The sequence below is a fragment of the Neoarius graeffei genome, chromosome 17, assembly GCF_027579695.1.
Source record: "Neoarius graeffei isolate fNeoGra1 chromosome 17, fNeoGra1.pri, whole genome shotgun sequence".
Classification (NCBI taxonomy): domain Eukaryota; kingdom Metazoa; phylum Chordata; class Actinopteri; order Siluriformes; family Ariidae; genus Neoarius; species Neoarius graeffei.
Genome location: NC_083585.1, coordinates 54,058,867 through 54,080,084, shown reverse-complemented (window position 1 = coordinate 54,080,084; position 21,218 = coordinate 54,058,867). Strand labels below are relative to the sequence as shown.

The window sequence follows — 21,218 nt, the reverse complement described above, 5'->3', positions numbered from 1 at the left end:
TCTCTTTCTTTCTCTGTCTCTCTCTCTCTCGTGAACGCAGGTTCCTCCCCTTCCTCATCATATACACACATTTACACACTCCTTGGCTGGCTTTGCACTCCTCCTCTTCTTGGCTTAGTCAGTGCATGCTGAAGCCTTGTGTTGCTTGTGGCGATTCTCTGGAATCTGTGATGACAGCACTCTTGGTCCTCACACTCACACACACTCACACACACAAAGCACGGAGAAACACCGGTGCATGTGCGTGTGTGTGTGTGCTCACCTGAATGGTTCACTATAACCACCTCTGGACGATCAGACACAAAGTAAACAGCAGGTAAGGTGAGATTTGACTCAAATTTCTGTCTTTTCAACAGGTTTTAGTTTGAGGGCTAGAAGTTTGTCGAAGAGAAGCTTCCTTTCCATTTTACTGTCCTTCTCAAATAAATTTGATTTCAACACGAAGAATTATTTATTATTTATTTTAATGTTATTACACAAGAAAATATTTATTTATTGCACATTATTTTTGACTCGTAGTTTTTCGATTGCTCTCATTTTTGGGGTTTGGTTGTATATTTTAGTGTTTTTATTGAAATTTATTACATATTTAACATTTTGATTGGCACTGGAGCACTTTGGTCGTTCTGATCCATTATCCTTTAGTCACGTTTTGTCCTGTTTGACCTGTTGTTGTCTGTGGTGTCTGAAACTGTGTCAGCGGATGATTTTTATTCTGAACTGCAAACCAAATCTACCGACGGCTACCAATAAATTATCCTGAACCTGAAGGAAATCTCATCTCATCTCATTATCTGTAGCCGCTTTATCCTTCTACAGGGTCGCAGGCAAGCTGGAGCCTATCCCAGCTGACTACGGGCGAAAGGCGGGGTACACCCTGGACAAGTCGCCAGGTCATCACAGGGCTGACACATAGACACAGACAACCATTCACACTCACATTCACACCTACGCTCAATTTAGAGCCACCAGTTAACCTAACCTGCATGTCTTTGGACTGTGGGGGAAACCGGAGCACCCGGAGGAAACCCACGCGGACACGGGGAGAACACCTGAAGGAAATATTGCATAAAATCTCACACAAAATAAGCGTTATGCAAAAACCATGCCGATTAATTTCAGATCAAAATCCATCTTATGATATGTGTGGGGATAAAATAATAGATCTTTTAAAAATCGACTATTTCAGTCTGTAGTCATTTTCATTTAAATGCATTTTTTAAAGCATATTCATGCAAAACGATTTGTTTTCTTTGATTATTGATATCAAATTATTGAGATTATTTATGAACAAATATCCTGACTAGCAGCTGACTGAGATATTCAGCATCATCGCAGTCTAATCAGAGCTGTATATGTTCATTCATACGGTGTATATATATGTATGCATGTCATTATATCCAGATATTCTGAAGGAACTCGAGGAACTGCGACTTTCTCTGAGGTATTGTGTGTTAAATGCGATTCCTGCTGATCTTCCTGCAGTGGCATCCTCCGTTCGGCTGTTTTGGCTGATCTTTCCTTCCCTTTTCTGTAGCTGTGAATAAGGAGGCCCTTTTTCACTCTTTTTAGAAAGAGGGGCTGTAGAGGAAGAGGTGAACTCAGTGGATCTAATCAGTCTTAAACCAATGTTTCCTCTGGAAGAGGAACGTCTTTGTGATTTCCTTTGGAAAGAGAAAGTCTTCCTGGTGGGTGCTGTGTTTGTTGTATAAACACTGTAATGCTGAGGTTAGGTCTGTTTTCATGAAATAATGGAGCTGTCTATAAGAGGGTTCGTATGCATGCACGTACACACGAGGGATAGTTCAGGGGTGTGAGTGTGTAACCTTGCTTCTGGCCTTGCTCGCTTATCAGCTTCTGAAGGTTAAAACCCTGAGGTGTGTTATCCTCTCCGTTCCACGGGGGCTGTATACGTGTGTGTGTGCGTTTGTGCATGTGTGTACATGCTTGATAAGACCTGGCCAGCTGGCCCTTTCTCACATTCGCTATATCAGACGCAGACAAAAATGCATGAAGGCAGAAGAGAGATGTAGGAAAGATTTTCCCCGTTTTCCACTCCTTCTTCATGCATGATTGAGTCAGCAAACTTTCACATCCTTTATCTCCACCATGCCTTTCTGACTCCTAAACGATGCAGACAAAATGAGAATCCATGACTCCATACCTCCTTTTCTAAAGATTTAGATTAATCTCTGTACTCTTTATGAATGAACAAGATGCTCCAAAATGTCCACCGTGGCCTCGACACCGTCCACTTGCAACTCATCTCATCTCATTATCTCTAGCCGCTTTATCCTGTTCTACAGGGTCGCAGGCAAGCTGGAGCCTATCCCAGCTGACTACGGGCGAAAGGCGGGGTACACCCTGGACAGGTCATCACAGGGCTGACACATAGACACAGACAACCATTCACACTCACATTCACACCTACGGTCAATTTAGAGTCACCAGTTAACCTAACCTGCATGTCTTTGGACTGTGGGGGAAACCGGAGCACCCGGAGGAAACCCACACGGACATGGGGAGAACATGCAAACTCCGCACAGAAAGGCCCTCGCCGGCCACGGGACTCGAACCCGGACCTTCTTGCTGTGAGGCGACAGCGCTAACCACTACACCACTGTGCCGCCCCCACTTGCAACTGTTTCTGCAAAAAAAAAAAAGTTGTACAGTACATTTTTGCAAATTTTTAACAATTTGTGTGACAATTCACAACATTTACAGTTGTGTTTAGGGCTGGGAGAGCATTTGCGTGAAAAGAAAACAAAATCCAATCAAAAGCGTCATCCTTGTTTTGTTCAGATTGATACTCATTTCTCATGAGATCTCTCTCTGGTTCTTGTTCTGAGTTTTCTTGCAAATTTCCTTATTCGATCCTAAGGTGTGTTCCTCCTTGTCACAACAATTATCCCAATCTGTATGTCTCATCTCATCTCATTATCTCTAGCCGCTTTATCCTTCTACAGGGTCGCAGGCAAGCTGGAGCCTATCCCAGCTGACTACGGGCGAAAGGCGGGGTACACCCTGGACAAGTCGCCAGGTCATCACAGGGCTGACACAGACACAGACAACCATTCACACTCACATTCACACCTACGGTCAATTTAGAGTCACCAGTTAACCTAACCTGCATGTCTTTGGACTGTGGGGGAAACCGGAGCACCCGGAGGAAACCCACGCGGACACGAGGAGAACATGCAAACTCCACACAGAAAGGCCCTCGCCGGCCCCGGGGCTCGAACCCAGGACCTTCTTGCTGTGAGGCGACAGCGCTAACCACTACACCACCGTGCCGCCCCCAATCTGTATGTATAAAGAATAAAAGACTCAGAGGTGTTCTGTTAGAGGAAAACGAGACCGTCAATGACGGCGTAGCTCACTCCGATCCCATCCAGTCCAGAAGGAACGATCTAAAGTGGGCCACCTTGTGCAAGAAATGTTGCAAGCTATATACACTATATACAAGCTATATATAGAAGCGATATCCACCCTAGGAACCTATTTACCAGAAAGAATCCAAAATGGCGAGAAATTGACTGCGAAGAAACGATTTTTGTTGAACTGCTTAAGGCATTAAGGCTTAATTAGTCCATAACTTCATTAATAATTGTAATTAAGCAAATCTGGGTAGAAGTTCTATGCACCCTAGGTACCCCTACCTTCATGCCAGAAAGAATTAAAATCGGTGAAGAACTGAGGGAGAAGAAGCGATTTATGTGGAAATTGCTCGTTGGGGATTGATTAATTACTCCATATCTTCATTATTAATTACAATTATGCAAATTTGGGGAGAAGCTATAGTATATGCACATCAGGCAGACCTACCTTCCTGCCAAAAACAATAAAAATCAGTGAAGAATTGAGAGAGAAGAAGCGATTTTCGTGAAATGTGGACGACGCCTGATGGATGATGGACGACACACGGAACATAAACTCATTACCTGTCGGCTGGATGAGCTAATAAATCAACAATGGATTTGTGTGTGAAGGAGAGTTACTGTTCTCACTCACAGCACCATATTCAAAGTGTTTTTTTCCTCTTAAACCAACCTTAACAACAAGGTTTTATTTCTTAATGAACGAATGAACAGCAACTCATACTTTTTATCCATTTATAGCTATGTCTAATGTCCTGGAGCCCCCACAAGACAGGTTAGTTTCTGTTATCGCTTATGGTATTTAAATGTGTTTTCTCTTTTTCTCTGACAGTTTTTTGTTAGGGAAAAAAAAATCCAGCTTGTCATGTTCCAGAGAAAACAGGAAGCCAAAAATGCTGTGTCCTGAAGACTTACTGACTGTTACAAAGTCATGACACCAGATCGTCGTCACGTTGTTGTACCTCGAGGTCGAGTATCCTTTCCAAGATCAAGGTGCAGGGTGTTAGGGTTTTGCTGGGATTCGAACCTGGTTCACTGGTGTGATAATCCAGCAAACCCCTACTAGGCCACCAGGGGGATGACTCAAGTGCAGAGGCGTGAGGCGGAAGTAGAAAAGTATCAAAAAGTTTATTTACAAAATATATACAATCCAAGGGAAAAACAAAAAGAATAATCCAAAGCTCAGAAGATATACAAAAATAAAAAATATCCCAAGGTTCAATGTCCAAAATCCAACTAAGAAAAGAAGAGGCAAAAACTCAAACGCTAATAAGATTCAAAGGTCAAAACAAAATCCACCAAGTCCAAAAGAAAGCAACAAAACCAAGAATACTAAGACACAGGCAAGGTACATGGGACAGAGGGAACTAGCACTAATAGCATAGGAAAAAGACTCCGTGACAAGGGAACAAACAGAGGGGTATTTATACACAAAACAATTAAGGAATAAGGCGGGGCAGGAAAGAGGCAATCAAGACAAACACAAAAACACAGTGGCAGCCTCTAGAGGCCAAAACAAACATGACAAGATGGAAATAACAGCGGCCTCTAGAGGCCAAAACAGTCCCAGTCCTAACACAGGGTGCTTGAAGTGGAGGTGACTTGAGAGTCCAAGATGTGAGTGAAACAGTCGAGGACAATGAGGGCAGAGGGTAGTAGGAGGTGGTCCAATGCTGGCTGCTCGCTGTTGTTCTCAGAGCTTTTGGTGGCGGCATTTTTTGTCGGCATAATGTGTCTTGTTGTTCTCAGCCTTGATGGAGCCAGAAAGACAGGACGTTTTCCAAAGCCTTTGGTTTTCTGCAACTGCTTCCCCTGTTGGTTCGCCTGATCCATCCTGATGCCCTACTTCTGGCTGGAGTCTCATCACATTGCTCCTGTAGAGGACGTCCTCATATGGACAGCCGAAAGTTGCACTTGTAAGACGGCTCTGGACACTTACAGGAATGCTTTTATGCCTGAAGACTACAATTGACTTGCTAACTTTAGGACTGCAGTTGGATGTCATGAACAGTTTTGCACTCAAGTTTCCATCAATGAACAGTTTATAACTTCAACAAAATAGACTTCATGTTAAAACTATGATGAATTTTCTGGTTACACAGTTATATTTTGTGACTCTATAGGACACTGTTATAGAAGCGAGTTATTTATAATCATGCTATCTGTTATCACCCAGATGAGGATGGGCTCCATTTTGATCTGGTTCCTCTCGAGGTTTCTTCCTTATGTCATCTGAGGGAGTTTTTCCTTGCCACAGGCGTGCTCACTGGGGATAAATTAGGGATAAAATTAACTCATGTTTAAAGTCTTTAATTTTCGGTAAAGCTGCTTTGCGACAGTGTGTGTTGTTAAAAGCGCTATACAAATAAACTTGACTTCTTCGAGTCGATGTTAAACACTATCAGAGATCTTTTGATGTGGTCCTTGAAGTGCTTTTTGGGTGCCCCTCTCTTTCTGTGTCCTTCAGTCAGTTCAGAGTAGAGGACTTGCTTGGGGAGTCGTTCGTTTGGCATCCTTTGAACATGACCAAGCCAGCGCAGTTGGTGGCGTTTGATCACCATCTCGAAGGACGGAAGTCCAGCTCTTTTGAGTTTGGGACTTCTGTGTTTGGGACATGAGCTTCCCAAGAAAGGCCCGGAATGCTTCTCAGCTTTTGTTGTTGGAATCTTTCGAGTGACACTGGATACTTAATCTATAAATGTTAAATAGATGTCTCAAAATGGGAAAGTCACCATATCACTGATGATGTGTTTTGCTTTGTTAAATAACAAATGTTAACATGAACAAGCGTGTTAACCTGTGAAAAAATTCCCGACCAATCAGAATCGAGAATTCGACACTGCCTGAAAGGAGAACTGAAGTCATTTTTAAACTTGCTTTATTTCTTAATTAACGTGTTATTCAATTACGTTTTCAGTTTTAGTAACCTTGTATCGTGACTCGTATTGGCAACTAATTGCAATTAAATATTATACTTATCAGCCAAAAGGCCAATTTATGCTGACAACCCAGTCCTCGCAGATGGTGTCGCAGATAGCGTATGCGTAGCCCCCCCACCTTCGCAGACGCTCTGCGCGCACCTCCCAAAAATTGTGACCACCGCAGAAGCCTCGCAGACAGCGTTGCAGACAAGAGGGCTCTGATTGGTCCACTCTACATCTGCTGTACACGCACTTCCGCTTCCCTACTTTCCCGGTTTGTTTTGTTTTCACGACCGGCATTTTTAAAAACACGAGTGAAGATGGAGCAGCATGAAGAGCGGTTGATCGAGGAAGTGAGGAAGTACGTACATCTATACGACTCCAGTTCTAGTCATTATAAAAAAAAAGTTCTAGTCATTATAAGTAACCGGAGGATAAACACTCCACTAACCACACCCACCAACTACTCCTAGCGACTTCGCGCCCCCTTGCGTTGTGCCGGTGAATAACATCGCGCACGCCTATTACTCCCCGCTCTACGATAAATTACAACTGTCTGCGAAAAGCTATCTGCAAAAGCCTTGTCACAAGAGCATGCAGAGGCCTTAAGGGCGGCACAGTGGTGTAGTGGTTAGCGCTGTCGCCTCACAGCAAGAAGGTCCGGGTTCGAGCCCCGTGGCCGGCGAGGGCCTTTCTGTGTGGAGTTTGCATGTTCTCCCAGTGTCCGCGTGGGTTTCCTCCGGGTGCTCTGGTTTCCCCCACAGTCCAAAGACATGCAGGTTAGGTTAACTGGTGACTCTAAATTGACCGTAGGTGTGAATGTGAGTGTGAATGGTTGTCTGTGTCTATGTGTCAGCCCTGTGATGACCTGGCGACTTGTCCAGGGTGTACCCCGCCTTTCGCCCGTAGTCAGCTGGGATAGGCTCCAGCTTGCCTGCGACCCTGTTGAACAGGATAAAGCGGCTACAGATAATGAGATGAGATGATACTTATCGGCCTATTCGGTTTTTAGCCATGTTGAATTTAGTTCGTTTGGTCCACAGCAGGCATCGCTTATCCGCACCATCTTCATGAGACTTGTGCGAGACTTCAAAACGTGAAAGTGTCAGCCAGGTGTCAGTGCCGCCATTTTGAAAACTGTTTTCCAAACAAAATATTGCACAAAAACGAGTTTAAATGACGATTACTGCCTAGTTTTTTCAAACTTTCCTGATTGCTATCAAAACCAACAAAACGTCTGGCTTGATTACGTCAGCATTCGAAAGAGGCCGCGCGCGTCTTTTGACAACGTTGGCAGACGTTGGTCACTTTGATTCTCACTGTACGTTTTACTTCCGTCCTACGATGTCTCGCACAGGTCTCGACGAATCTCGTTTACAGCCATTGCTTTGACATATGGACTGATATATTACAGAGCATATTTCAAACACTCATAACTTGCTATAGCAGCGACAAAATAGCGATCAAAAATGCATTCCGATATTTAATAAAATGAGAGAAATAGAATTTTGATAATAAAAAATTTGCCTTCAGTTCTCCTTTAACCTTTCCTGGCCTGATGCAGTTCTTTGGATTAAACTCTTCACATGCTCACTTGCAGCTCTTTTATAACAAATGGTCATTATGGAGAAAGCAGCAACCGCCTACCGTATACAGTACCATATGTAGGCAGGTGTACGACAAACAAGTCAGTTCTCCTTCAGGCATCAACAACCAATTATTATATAGCTGTGGCTGATCCTGATCTTCTCATCCCCTTGAGGAAAAGCGTCCTCCTATTTGTCCCAGAGCTGCACACATGACACACTTTAGCTGAGGTGTCAGAAAGGAATGCACCTTCCTTCCTACCAGTGTCGCTTCTCTTATGGATGAATACATGCGTTTGGTTGGCGTAAAGCCGTAATGAGAGGGTTAGTCAGCCTGCTAGCCACAGCTTGGCCAGTGCCCTTTCGCTGCTCTGATGAATGGACTGATGTGTTGTAAATCAACCAGTGGGGGAAGAGATGCTGGATTCCTCACGCCGATGATGTCACAGCCATCGTGCCTGAAACAGATCCAGACTTGAACACTGCAGTTGCAGACAGATGTTCAGAGATTTTCTCTCTTCCCCCCTCTGTAGATCTCTCACTCATGGCTATAAACACAATCATAGATATACAATGCTGTGCAAAAGTCTAAGGCATCCTATTTTTTTCACACAAACTTTGTGATCGATTTCTATTTGATGACTTCTACATTATCGAGTCAAAACATTACAAAAACATTTTAGAGTCCAAACGTTCGTTTTCGAGCACAAAATTAAATGTTACAGAAAAAAAAAGTTTGTATCTGAGCAGTGTATTACATAACTGAGCACGTTTCAGATGAAAAAAGAAAACATAATGAAGGCTGCTGGGTTTTGGTGCAAAATGAAGAAGCGAGTGTGACAGTCAAAGTGTCCAGAAGAACTGGGGCTGGTTCTGTAAGATGCTCAGTAAAACCTACAGCTCATTTCCGCATAAAACTGCACTCACTGGACCTCAGACGACTACTTTTTTTTTTTTTTAAACAAAAGGTCGTTTCACACCAAATATTGACTTTGTTTCATTTATTATGGCTTACTGATTACTGTTTATAGTATTTTTTTTAATGTTGAAACATTTCATTTCATTATTTTTTAAGCCATTTTTGGTCTCCAGCATTTCTTTACATGTGCCTCAGACTTTTGCATACTACTGTATATTAGGTTCATTATTGAAACGTATTTAAATTTATATTTTTACATTATTACATTTACATTATTACATTATTACATTATATTTTTACATTATTACATTTATATTTTCGTTGATTTATTGGAGCTGTGGAGCTTTTATTCCTGAAATTTCTGATGATAAACATGTTACGTTCACATTATTTACAGTCCACATTTTTGGGGGTTTTATTGAGGTTTGGATTAAACCCATTCAGTTCAAATCTCATCTCATCTCATTATCTCTAGCCGCTTCATCCCTCTACAGGGTCGCAGGCAAGTTGGAGCCCATCCCAGCTGACTATGGGCGAAAGGCGGGGTACACCCTGGACAAGTCGCCAGGTCATCACAGGGCTGACACATAGACACAGACAACCATTCACACTCACATTCACACCTACGGTCAATTTAGAGTCACCAGTTAACCTAACCTGCATGTCTTTGGACTGTGGGGGAAACCGGAGCACCCGGAGGAAACCCACGCGGACACGGGGAGAACATGCAAACTCCGCACAGAAAGGCCCTCGCCGGCCCCGGGGCTCGAACCCAGGACCTTCTTACTGTGAGGCGACAGCGCTAACCACTACACCACCGTGCCGCCCCTCAGTTCAAATATCCAGTCAAATACTAGAATAGCTATAAGAACTCAATAATAAATATAATGTATTATGATAATAATGGCTTGTGGGGCCCTAATACACTGTAACAATGGGGAGGAGGGGGGATGCATTTCTTTACATGTCTACAGCATTTCTTTACGTGTACCTAACACTTTATAGAATATATTCCATCCACATTCACTGGATATGAGCAATCGCGTGCTCTGATTGGCTACTCTACTACTAGCATATCAGCTCATATACCGTGAGTAGAGAAAAATAAAATGGCGGAGCGTGTTACTAAACCAACCGAGGACGAAATAAAAACTCTACTCCAAAATAACCCCCCCCCCAAAAAAAGCAACAAAATATGGAATTTGATGGTAAGAATGTATCTTTTTTATTTTTCAAGAATTACAACCCCGATTCCAAAAAAGTTGGGACCAAGTACAAATTGTAAATAAAAACGGAATGCAATAATTTACAAATCTCAAAAACTGATATTGTATTCACAATAGAACATAGACAACATATCAAATGTCGAAAGTGAGACATTTTGAAATTTCATGCCAAATATTGGCTCATTTGAAATTTCATGACAGCAACACATCTCAAAAAAGTTGGGACGGGGGCAATAAGAGGCTGGAAAAGTTAAAGGTACAAAAAAGAAACAGCTGGAGGACCAAATTGCAACTCATTAGGTCAATTGGCAATAGGTCATTAACATGACTGGGTATAAAAAGAGCATCTTGGAATGGCAGCGTCTCTCAGAAGTAAAGATGGGAAGAGGATCACCAATCCCCCTAATTCTGCGCCGACAAATAGTGGAGCAATATCAGAAAGGAGTTCGACAGTGTAAAATTGCAAAGAGTTTGAACATATCATCATCTACAGTGCATAATATCATCAAAAGATTCAGAGAATCTGGAAGAATCTCTGTGCGTAAAGGTCAAGGCCGGAAAACCATACTGGGTGCCCGTGATCTTCGGGCCCTTAGACGGTACTGCATCACATACAGGAATGCTTCTGTATTGGAAATCACAAAATGGGCTCAGGAATATTTCCAGAGAACATTATCTGTGAACGCAATTCACCTTGCCATCCGCTGTTGCCAACTAAAACTCTATAGTTCAAAGAAGAAGCCGTATCTAAACATGATCCAGAAGCGCAGACGTCTTCTCTGGGCCAAGGCTCATTTAAAATGGACTGTGGCAAAGTGGAAAACTGTTCTGTGGTCAGATGAATCAAAATTTGAAGTTCTTTATGGAAATCAGGGACGCCGTGTCATTCGGACTAAAGAGGAGAAGGACGACCCAAGTTGTTATGAGCGCTCAGTTCAGAAGCCTGCATCTCTGATGGTATGGGGTTGCATTAGTGCGTGTGGCATGGGCAGCTTACACATCTGGAAAAACGCCATCAATGCTGAAAGGTATATCCAGGTTCTAGAGCAACATATGCTCCCATCCAGACGACGTCTCTTTCAGGGAAGACCTTGCATTTTCCAACATGACAATGCCAAACCACATACTGCATCAATTACAGCATCATGGCTGCGTAGAAGAAGGGTCCGGGTACTGAACTGGCCAGCCTGCAGTCCAGATCTTTCACCCATAGAAAACATTTGGCGCATCATAAAACGGAAGATACGACAAAAAAGACCTATGACAGTTGAGCAACTAGAATCCTACATTAGACAAGAATAGGTTAACATTCCTATCCCTAAACTTGAGCAACTTGTCTCCTCAGTCCCCAGACGTTTACAGACTGTTGTAAAGAGAAAAGGGGATGTCTCACAGTGGGAAACATGGCCTTGTCCCAACTTTTTTGAGATGTGTTGTTGTCATGAAATTTAAAATCACCTAATTTTTCTCTTTAAATGATACATTTTCTCACTTTAAACATTTGATATGTCATCTATGTTTTATTCTGAATAAAATATGAAATTTTGAAACTTCCACATTATTGCATTCCGTTTTTCTTTACAATTTGTACTTTGTCCCAACTTTTTTGGGATCGGGGTTGTATTATTGTAGCATTTTTCACAGTCATTTTGCCAGTTTGTTTACTCAAAGTTGCAAAAAATAAAAATAAAAATACTGTTTCTCAAAATCCAGTGAATGTAGATATAATAAAACAGTTATTCCACTCAATCTCGTCGTGCATGGCTTATCGCCTATCGGCTCATGTGCGACTCAATTTTGTGGAATAACTGTTCAATATATATTACATTAATTGAAATATTCCTACATTATTCTTACAATAGTAAAATATCTTCACTAAACTTTCTAACAATGTGTGTCCAATACATTTTGCCCTACATGAAGCACATCATTGGCAATGCGAAATGATTAACATTTGGTTATTTTTGGGAATAGAGAATATGTTCATGGGGCGGCACGGTGGTGTAGTGGTTAGCACTGTCGCCTCACAGCAAGAAGGTCCTGGGTTCGAGCCCCGGGGCCGGCGAGGGCCTTTCTGTGTGGAGTTTGCATGTTCTCCCCGTGTCCGCGTGGGTTTCCTCCGGGTGCTCCGGTTTCCCCCACAGTCCAAAGACATGCAGGTTAGGTTAACTGGTGACTCTAAATTGACCGTAGGTGTGAATGTGAGTGTGAATGGTTGTCTGTGTCTATGTGTCAGCCCTGTGATGACCTGGCGACTTGTCCAGGGTGTACCCCGCCTTTCGCCCGTAGTCAGCTGGGATAGGCTCCAGCTTGCCTGCGACCCTGTAGAACAGGATAAAGCGGCTAGAGATGATGAGATGAGATACCTGAACATGTTACAATGCATTTATAAGGCACGATGACAGCATATGAGGGCTACAAGGCACACACCTAACCACTACAGCGTTTCTTCTTTTTAATTTCCCTAAAATTTTCTGAAATATTCCAAGCATTATTTTTGCACTAGTGGAACTAAATTCCTTCATGGTTTCATAAGCATGTCAAATGCTTCACATTTTCCGCAAATTCAAACAAGCCATATCGAATGCATTTTGTTATCAGTGCTTTGAATGAAGCATATCACTGATGAAAAAGCTGATATTGTAGGCTTGTGAAATATAATCAGAACATGAAATGTATAATAACCTGTGAATACATTCACAATACACTGCCGGGCCAAAAGGTCATGTGGTCTGATGAGTCCGAATTGACTCTATTCCTGAGTGATGGGCGTGTCAGGGTAAGAAAGGAAGCTCATGAAGCGATGCGCCCATCATGCATAGTGGCCACTGGACAAGCCTCTGGAGGGAGTGTTATGATCTGGGGTTGCTTCAGTTGCTCAGGTCGAGGCTCAGCAACGTTATGGGGCAATAAAATGAAGTCAGCTGATGACCTGAATGTACTGAATGACCAGGTTATTATCACATCAGTGGATTTTTTTTTTCTTCCCTGATGGCTCAAATTGAGAGAGTGATTCAGGAATCATTTTCATACATGAATTGACCACCACAGAGTCCCAACCTTAACCCCACTGGGATGCTGAAGAAGACTTTACAGGCTGATTTGACTCTCCAGTTGGCAAGACAAGACCTTGGTGAAAATCAGTGCAACACTGGATGGAAATGGGCAGCACGGTGGTGTAGTAGTTAGCACTGTTGCCTCACAGCAAGAAGGTTCTGGGTTCGAGCCCAGTGGCTGACGAGGGCCTTTCTGTGCGGAGTTTGCATGTTCTCCCCATGTCCGCGTGGGTTTCCTCCGGGTACTCCAGTTCCCCTACAGTCCAAAGACATGCAGGTTAGGTTAACTGGTGGCTCTAAATTGACCGTAGGTGTGAATGTGAGTGTGAATGGTTGTTTGTCTCTATGTGTCAGCCCTGCGATGATCTGGTAACTTGTCCAGGGTGTACCCTGCCTCTCACCCGTAGTCAGCTGGGATAGGCTCCAGCTGGCCTGCGACCCTGCACAAGATAAGCGGCTACAGATAATGAATGGATGGATTGAAATAAATGTTGTGATGGTGCATAAGGTTGCTGAAACCATGCCACAGAATATGTGTGCTGTAATCAAAGCTAAAGGCTGTCCAGTGAAATATTAGTTTATGTTATGACCTACTGTATTTCTAAGGCATTTTACACATTGTTATAATTACTTAGGAAAATGCACTAAACTTTACAGCAAGGTTAATACACTATAATGTCTTAACAGTAGACTTGTATCAACCACTAACAGAGAACCTCAGATTGTTTAGTGCATGATGTTATAAACCCCCTGAGGCCTGCCATGATTTTATTCATATAAGTATTATTAATGTTTAATTTATAGCTGTAGATTAATGACAGATGTATAATATTATAACCCAATTATAATACCTTACAAGTTGTATTTGTGATATAATGCACTGTGGAAACTGAGGTTGAGTTTGTTTGATATTCATCATATATTGTGTTCCAAATACCACGTATAATGCATTATGTTAAAGGACCCATGGCATGGTGGTTTGTTGATGCTTTAAATGGGCTCGTGGAGGTTTCCGGATGTTATATCCGCAGCCTTTCTCGAATTGAACCCTCGGCACGTAGATATAGCCTCCTGGGAGAAAGCCCCATTTCAGCCCTTTTCCCAGTGCGTCGTTTTGCTAATGAGAAGCATGGAGGCGGGGAAGGGTAGAGGGTGGGGGTGGGCCATGGGGGGAGGGGGAGGGGCTTGACCAAGCTGCGGGCATGCATACCCTAGGCTTGAACACGCACTCCATAACCAAAGAGGATAGAAGCAGCAACTACAGCAACATATCGCTTATCCAACAGAAGACATGCATTGCGGAGCAATAGTCAAACATAAGCTCATAAGTTACAATTTCCAGACTAAACTCAGTTTAACAGAGCATGCTGCATGCTTTTTGGTTTTGTAGTGCAGAGTACCTGGCTAACTGCAGGAAGCGGTTAGCTGCACAGCTAATGTAGCCATTGTAAGGCTAACGCACCGATTTTAAAACACGGCAAAACGACTTAACAGTTATACACTTACTTGTTCGGTGTTTGTGGCTGATGCGGCAGGGATGCTTGGTACGGACCCAGGCTTCAGTGACAGTTGATGTGCAAAACCTGCCCTGTACTGTCCCAAGTTGTGGAAACATTCATCAGGAAAATGCTTCCGACAAACATACACCGTCTTAGGTAGACTCGACGGCGTATTATTGGAGTAAATAAAATTAAGCCACTGCGTCTTCAGGGGCTCTCCCGTCGGCAGTAAAAACAGACTCCTTTCTGTGTTGTCACATCCATGTACAGCGCAATTTCAATGTTTCGCTCGCTTAGGTGGCGCCATGTTGTTGTGTCCTCTATGGTCTCCTCACTACAAAATTGAAGTGACTTATCTATGGTGGCAACTTTTGAGCTGGGTGGGCAATCCATACAGTGGGTGGGAATCCAGAGGGGGGGGCGTGGGGATCATCTCCCTTGCTGACGTAGTAAAGGGAAGAGCCTATCAACGCGCCATTTTGACGCGCCATTCTCAAATGTTGACAAAGGGTGAACATAGTTTGGTTTACACATTGACATTTCTAGCCACTGGGTTGACTTAAGAAGGTCAGAGGAACTCATTTTAACGTTAAAAAACCTCAGAAAGTGAAAATTTCATGCCATGGGACCTTTAAGAATTCATAATGACGAATAACTTTTGCTATGAAGTGTAGTGCATGTTATATACATATTAAGTTGTAGATGTAGACATGGAGGATGTTACATGGTGGCGCAAATATATGAAGTTTATGTTCAAGTGATGAATGTGTATTTCATGAGTGAGCGAAGCAAACTAGTGATATATTTTTCAACATGAGAAGATAAACTCCATATCTTCGTGCCACCGTGTAATGTTCTTTATATTATATGGACACATCCACACACAAAAATACGCAAGTTAATCAAAAGAATTTTAATTTTGAACCGGTTCGCCATTTTGACAATGCACGTCCAGTCAGTGGGAAAACACTGGGAGTGACGTCATCGGAGTGAAATATCGGGAATTATTATACATACAGGACACTTTTTCAATGGAATAAAAATGTGTTCTATTCCCTTCTAGCAGGTTTCATTGATTTGGTTCGATAGCATGCAGTACTGTTAGCATATCGCTTATCCGACGTGTATTACTTCATTCTACCCAATGGAGAATGAGCGTTGAATATGGTTTCTGATATTGCATGGTTGTCAAGACAACATGACGTCAGACGTCGGAGACGTAAAACTTCCGCACTAATGAGCGACTGTGACAATTTGTAAACAAACATGGCCACCAGGTTTGCTTCGTTAAATACGGAAGATTTTGAGAGAATTTTGAAAGAGAAAGACGTGTTGAACACCTGAAAGGAATGTGTATGTATAATAATAATAATAATAATAATAATAATAATAATATTGGCTGGCTTTTTTCATGGTATATCAGATATATTCCATTCAGCTAGCATGATACTGAACTCATCTTCAAATCCATGATATATTTCGTATGAAAAATGCAAGTTTTTCAACATGAGAAGATAAGCTTCATATCTTCAAGCCAGCATGTGATTTTCTTTTTATTATATTGACGCATTCACAAACAAAAAGTATCCAAATTTATCAAAACAATTCAGCGATTTCCTCATGACTGACATATAGAGATTTATGTCACTGTTTTGGTTCTTCATGTCTCGGATGGAGCTCGTATGAAAAATACGAGTGCCGTATTTCCCAGTAAAACATTCATGTGCATATAATATAATGCCATTGAATGCATTATAACACATTATGGATGTATTCGTAGTTTGGTAGATGTAACCTTTCCAGAAGGTGTTAACAAAATATCCACTAACACTTAATGATGGTGCTCCTGGGGCTACATGACACCTGTATAAACATTTGTAAAGCCAAGTGTTAGCCTTTTGTCACGTTGACATAACACCGGAGCCAAGTGACGGGGTTTTTGTTGGAATAAGGTTGTTTATAAGCCAATTAACATCAGTGTGTCATGATTCCTGACTCTGTGTATTTTTTATGTCATGTGATGGTGATGTGACTGGTGACTGGACATGTGTTTCATCAACATGAAAACCTGCTATATTTTGAAATTTCTGCTGATGAATATTTATCGCAATGCCATTATACTGTAAAAGTTTGAGCAAGTTTGGTTTGAGAATCAGTGTATAATTAGCGTCATTATGCACCTCTGATGTAATAGAATCACACTGAGCAACGTACAAAGTCAGTTGTCATGTAGATTCATAATACTACATTCTGTCAAGTAAACTCACGTGATTCAGATGTTAAGTGAACGTTATGTTAAATTTGTTAAAGACAGTCTTTATAGCAGATAACATTTTGGAATAAGCATAAATCCCTGTGCAGGTCGATGCCAGTTGTCATAAAAGGCACAAACACCACCCTTAATGGTACCTGATCTAGGGTTCCTCTAAAGCACTGGTTATCAAAGTGGGTCCATGAAACAGAGTCGGTCAATCTGTTTTTGTCCCCCCCCCCCATTATTACAGTGTATTAGGGCCCCACAATCCATTACTATCATAGTTCATTATATTATTATGTTGAGTTCTTGTACCTATTCGAGTATTTAACTGGATATTTGAATTGAATGGGTTTAATCCAAACCTCAAGAACTAATCTACAGTCCTGTGCAAAAGTCTTAGGCATATGTAAAGAAATGCTGAAGGCCAAAAATGTCTTAAAAAATAATGAAATGAAATATTTCAATACTAAAAAAACCCACTTATAAACAGTAGTCAGTAAGCCATAATAAAAGAAACAAACTAAGTCAATATTTGGTGTGATACGACCCTTTGCTTTAAAAAAAAAAAAATAGTAGTCTGAGGTCCAGTGAGTGCAGTTTTTTGCAGAAATGAGCTGTAGGTTTTACTGAGCATCTTCCAGAACCAGCCACAGTTCTTCTGGACACTTTGACTGTCACACTCACGTCTTCATTTGGCACCAAAACCCAGTAGCTTTCATTGTGTTTTCTTTTTTAAGCTGAAACGTGCAATACAATTTTTTTTCTGTAACATTTAATTTTGTGTTGGAAAACAAACATTTGGACTCTAAAATGTTTTTGTACCGACTCGATAATGTAGAAGTCCATCCATCCATCCAGCCATCCATCCATCCTCTGTAGCCGTTTATCCTGTGCAGGGTTGCAGGCAAGCTGGAGCCTATCCCAGCTGACTACGGGCGAAAGGCGGGGTACACCCTGGACAAGTCACCAGATCATCACAGGGCTGACACATAGACACAGACAACCATTCACACTCACATTCACACCTACGGTCAATTTAGAGTCACCAGTGAACCTAACCTGCATGTCTTTGGACTGTGGGGGAAACCAGAGCACCCGGAAGAAACCCACGCGGACACGGGGAGAACATGCAAACTCCGCACAGAAAGGCCCTCGTTGGCTGCTGGGCTCAAACCCAGAACCTTCTTGCCATGAGGCGACAGCGCTAACCACTACACCACCGTGCCGCCCTCAAGTAGAAGTCATAAAATAGACATCTAGAACAAAGTTTGTATGAAAAAATAAAAAAATAGGGTGCCTAAGAGTTTTGCACAGTATTGTATAAATATTTGGGTTATGTTAGGGTTATGTCTGTGAAATTCTATTTCATTTAAAGGCAGGGTTAGTATTTTTGCAAGGATGTTTTTGTTATATTTTTTGAAATTATCTTTACATCCTGACAGCAGTGAATAATTCAAATGCTCTGATAATAAAAAGAAAAAAAATCCAGCATCTTTGGCAGTTGCAGGGCTGTAAATAGCCCTTCTGGCATACCTGTCTACCTACCTACCTACCTACCTACCTACCTGCCTGCACACATTCTGTCCACAAGTCATCCACAAGGCTAGGCAGGCATATTGTTAAAGCTATAGAGCTAGACGGCAGCTGTGAGTACTCACAATAGCCATGTTTGTTGTTTACATTCATTATGATCATGTTAGGTGTTTCTTATTTGTGAATGAGACATGAAGTGGTTGGATATGATAACGACATGCTATGCCCCCCTCTACTACCCCAACACGCTTTCTCTCTCGTGGACTTGTCCTCCATCAGTAATCAGGCAGTGCTTGTTCATGTGTTTTGAAGGATTGGCTTTGGAGGGAGAGCTGAAGGAGGGGGTTGGGTTTTTTCAGTTGGATATGTTCAAAATTTGGGTGGTGCGGTGGTGTAGTGGTTAGCACTGTCACCTCACAGCAAGAAGGTTCTGGGTTTGAGCCCAGTAGCTGATGGGGGGGCCTTTCTGTGTGGAGTTTGCATGTTCTCCTAGTGTCTGTGTGGGTTTCCTCCAGGTGCTCCGGTTTCCCTCAAAGACATCCAGGTTAGGATAACTGGCTACTCTAAATTGCCCATAGGTGTGTGTGTGTGTGTGTGTGTGTGTGTGTGTGTGTGTGCAGAAAGGAACTGGCCACCCTACTGTTGCAATTCTGGCCAAGTCAACCAAACATGGTTTGTCTCAAGCCTGGATCGGGTTCAGCACTGAGGACCACGACGATGTTCAAAATCTAATTTACTCTTGCTGGTTTCTCCAACCCTGCCTTTAACACATCTAATTAAGCAAATTAGCAAGGCCTTCATGGACTGAATTTGGTATATTTGAAGTTATGCAGGCGGCACGGTGGTGTAGTGGTTAGCGCTGTCGCCTCACAGCAAGAAGGTCTGGGTTCGAGCCCCGTGGCCGGCGAGGGCCTTTCTGTGCGGAGTTTGCATGTTCTCCCCGTGTCCGCGTGGGTTTCCTCCGGGTGCTCCGGTTTCCCCCACAGTCCAAAGACATGCAGGTTAGGTTAACTGGTGACTCTAAATTGACCATAGGTGTGAATGTGAGTGTGAATGGTTGTCTGTGTCTATGTGTCAGCCCTGTGATGACCTGGCGACTTGTCCAGGGTGTACCCCGCCTTTCACCCGTAGTCAGCTGGGATAGGCTCCAGCTTGCCTGCGACCCTGTAGAAGGATAAAGCGGCTAGAAATAATGAGATGAGATGAAGTTATGCACCCCTGCTCTCCAGGGTTTGTTGGTAAAGTGCCTTGTATCTAGATACATTAAAACAAGTTACAGAGGAATATTCCCTTATAGTCACTTTTATAGTGATTTTTCTTTGTTGTTCTTGTTTTTTATTATTATTACAGCTGAACCTCCACTGACATTTTCACATTTTGAGGACCGGCATTGTCCAGATGTTTAAACATGCTAAACAAACCAGGACTTGGCTTCCAACTAAGATTCTTCTGGATATACCTTGTGACTAGTGCTGGACTATCGAATGAGTGATGGAGGCTTTGTCCATGGTCATGCAGGAGGGACAACCAACCTCGTCAATGACACCACCCACCAAAATGACCTTTTCAGTACAGAAGGCTGAAATGGATATGAATGGGGATGGACGTGAGCCCTTGAAGAACACTAGTGTTAATGCTGTGTCTCAGGAAAATGATATTTGTGGAAAGAAGTGGTCCTGCCAAACTGCAGAGACAAAACGATGCTCCTCATTAAACCAAAGCACTGGTAATATTTATTCTCTTCCACCAGGACAAATCTGTGCTTCACAAGATAACAATGTGAAAATGGGATCTACTCCAGATCTTCCCAAGCCAACACAGGAATATGTCAATGAAACTAGAACTTCTGTAATTGTGAAGGCGTTTGAGAGTCAAGATGGACGGAAAGTGGGAAGTGAATCCGAACATGATCTAAATGGATGCTACCGATTAAACTGCCCGTCACCAGAGGACAACCACAACCCGTTTGCCTCAGATGTTCAAATAGAAAACAGCCATCGTAGAGACACAGTTGCTCCATCCAAAAATGTCGCAACCTCCAAGTTACACTGCACGTCCCCCTGCCCGCCCCTTGTTCCATTCCCAGAGAGATCCACCACATCTCCCAAACCCTTTCCTGTTCCTTCCATGTCCAACAGAGGAGCTGAACGTCCCCGAATCATCAAACACAAGCCCAGTTCTATCACTTTTGCAGATTATGACTGTACATCAGGTGTCAGCCAAGGGGTTCATGAGAGCTCTGATTGTGGTGAGTCTTCTTTTGAAGAGGATGAGGAGGATGATGTCTTTACAGAGATGACTCCCATCAAGGAGATCCTTCCTGGCTCTCGACATAGGATAGCTGCTCGAAGGAAAGGAACTAGCGAAGGAAGAGGAGGAGGAGGAGGACGTAATGGAGATGGAGAACTGGACACCGATGTAAAGTTCCATACCTCCACTGGCTATGAGGCAGAAGAGGAGAACAGCAGCAGGGAGGTAAATGCAATGATCTATGTACCACGTATGGGATTTTAGGATGTAGCTGGGGTCATGAGGATGCTGAGTAGCATTTTTCATTTAAATATATACATATGAATTCCATGTACAGTAGGGCAAAAAAAAGGTTTGAAGCCTCTCCATGCCTCATGTCTATAGTTAGCACAGAGTATGCAAAATGAGCTAGCTGGGTAATATTAGGTTTTTACTTTCATGTTTATAGTAATTTTACTGTCATGTAACTCTTTCTACAAATATTGTTGCTAGCAGAGAGACTTTAGCAATAACTAGCCAGGTAACTAAGCTAGCAAGTTAGATAAAGGGCAGTCTGGAGAACAAAACTCACATGTACATGCTACTGGTGTGTAT

The 21,218-nt window shown here is 42.6% G+C and overlaps 1 protein-coding gene across 2 annotated transcripts in view; it reads left to right on the top strand.

The window, feature by feature from the left end:
• The first annotated feature begins 223 nt into the window (after positions 1 to 223).
• stard13b (StAR related lipid transfer domain containing 13b) overlaps positions 224 to 21,218 on the top strand; it is a 269,782-nt gene continuing 248,787 nt past the window's right edge. For both annotated transcript variants that reach the window (XM_060897733.1, XM_060897732.1), the window contains exons 1-2: positions 224 to 316; positions 19,725 to 20,849. In XM_060897733.1, the coding sequence (XP_060753716.1) occupies positions 19,866 to 20,849 (984 nt within the window). In that variant the 5' untranslated portion in view covers positions 224 to 316; positions 19,725 to 19,865. The remainder of the gene's footprint in view (positions 317 to 19,724; positions 20,850 to 21,218) is intronic.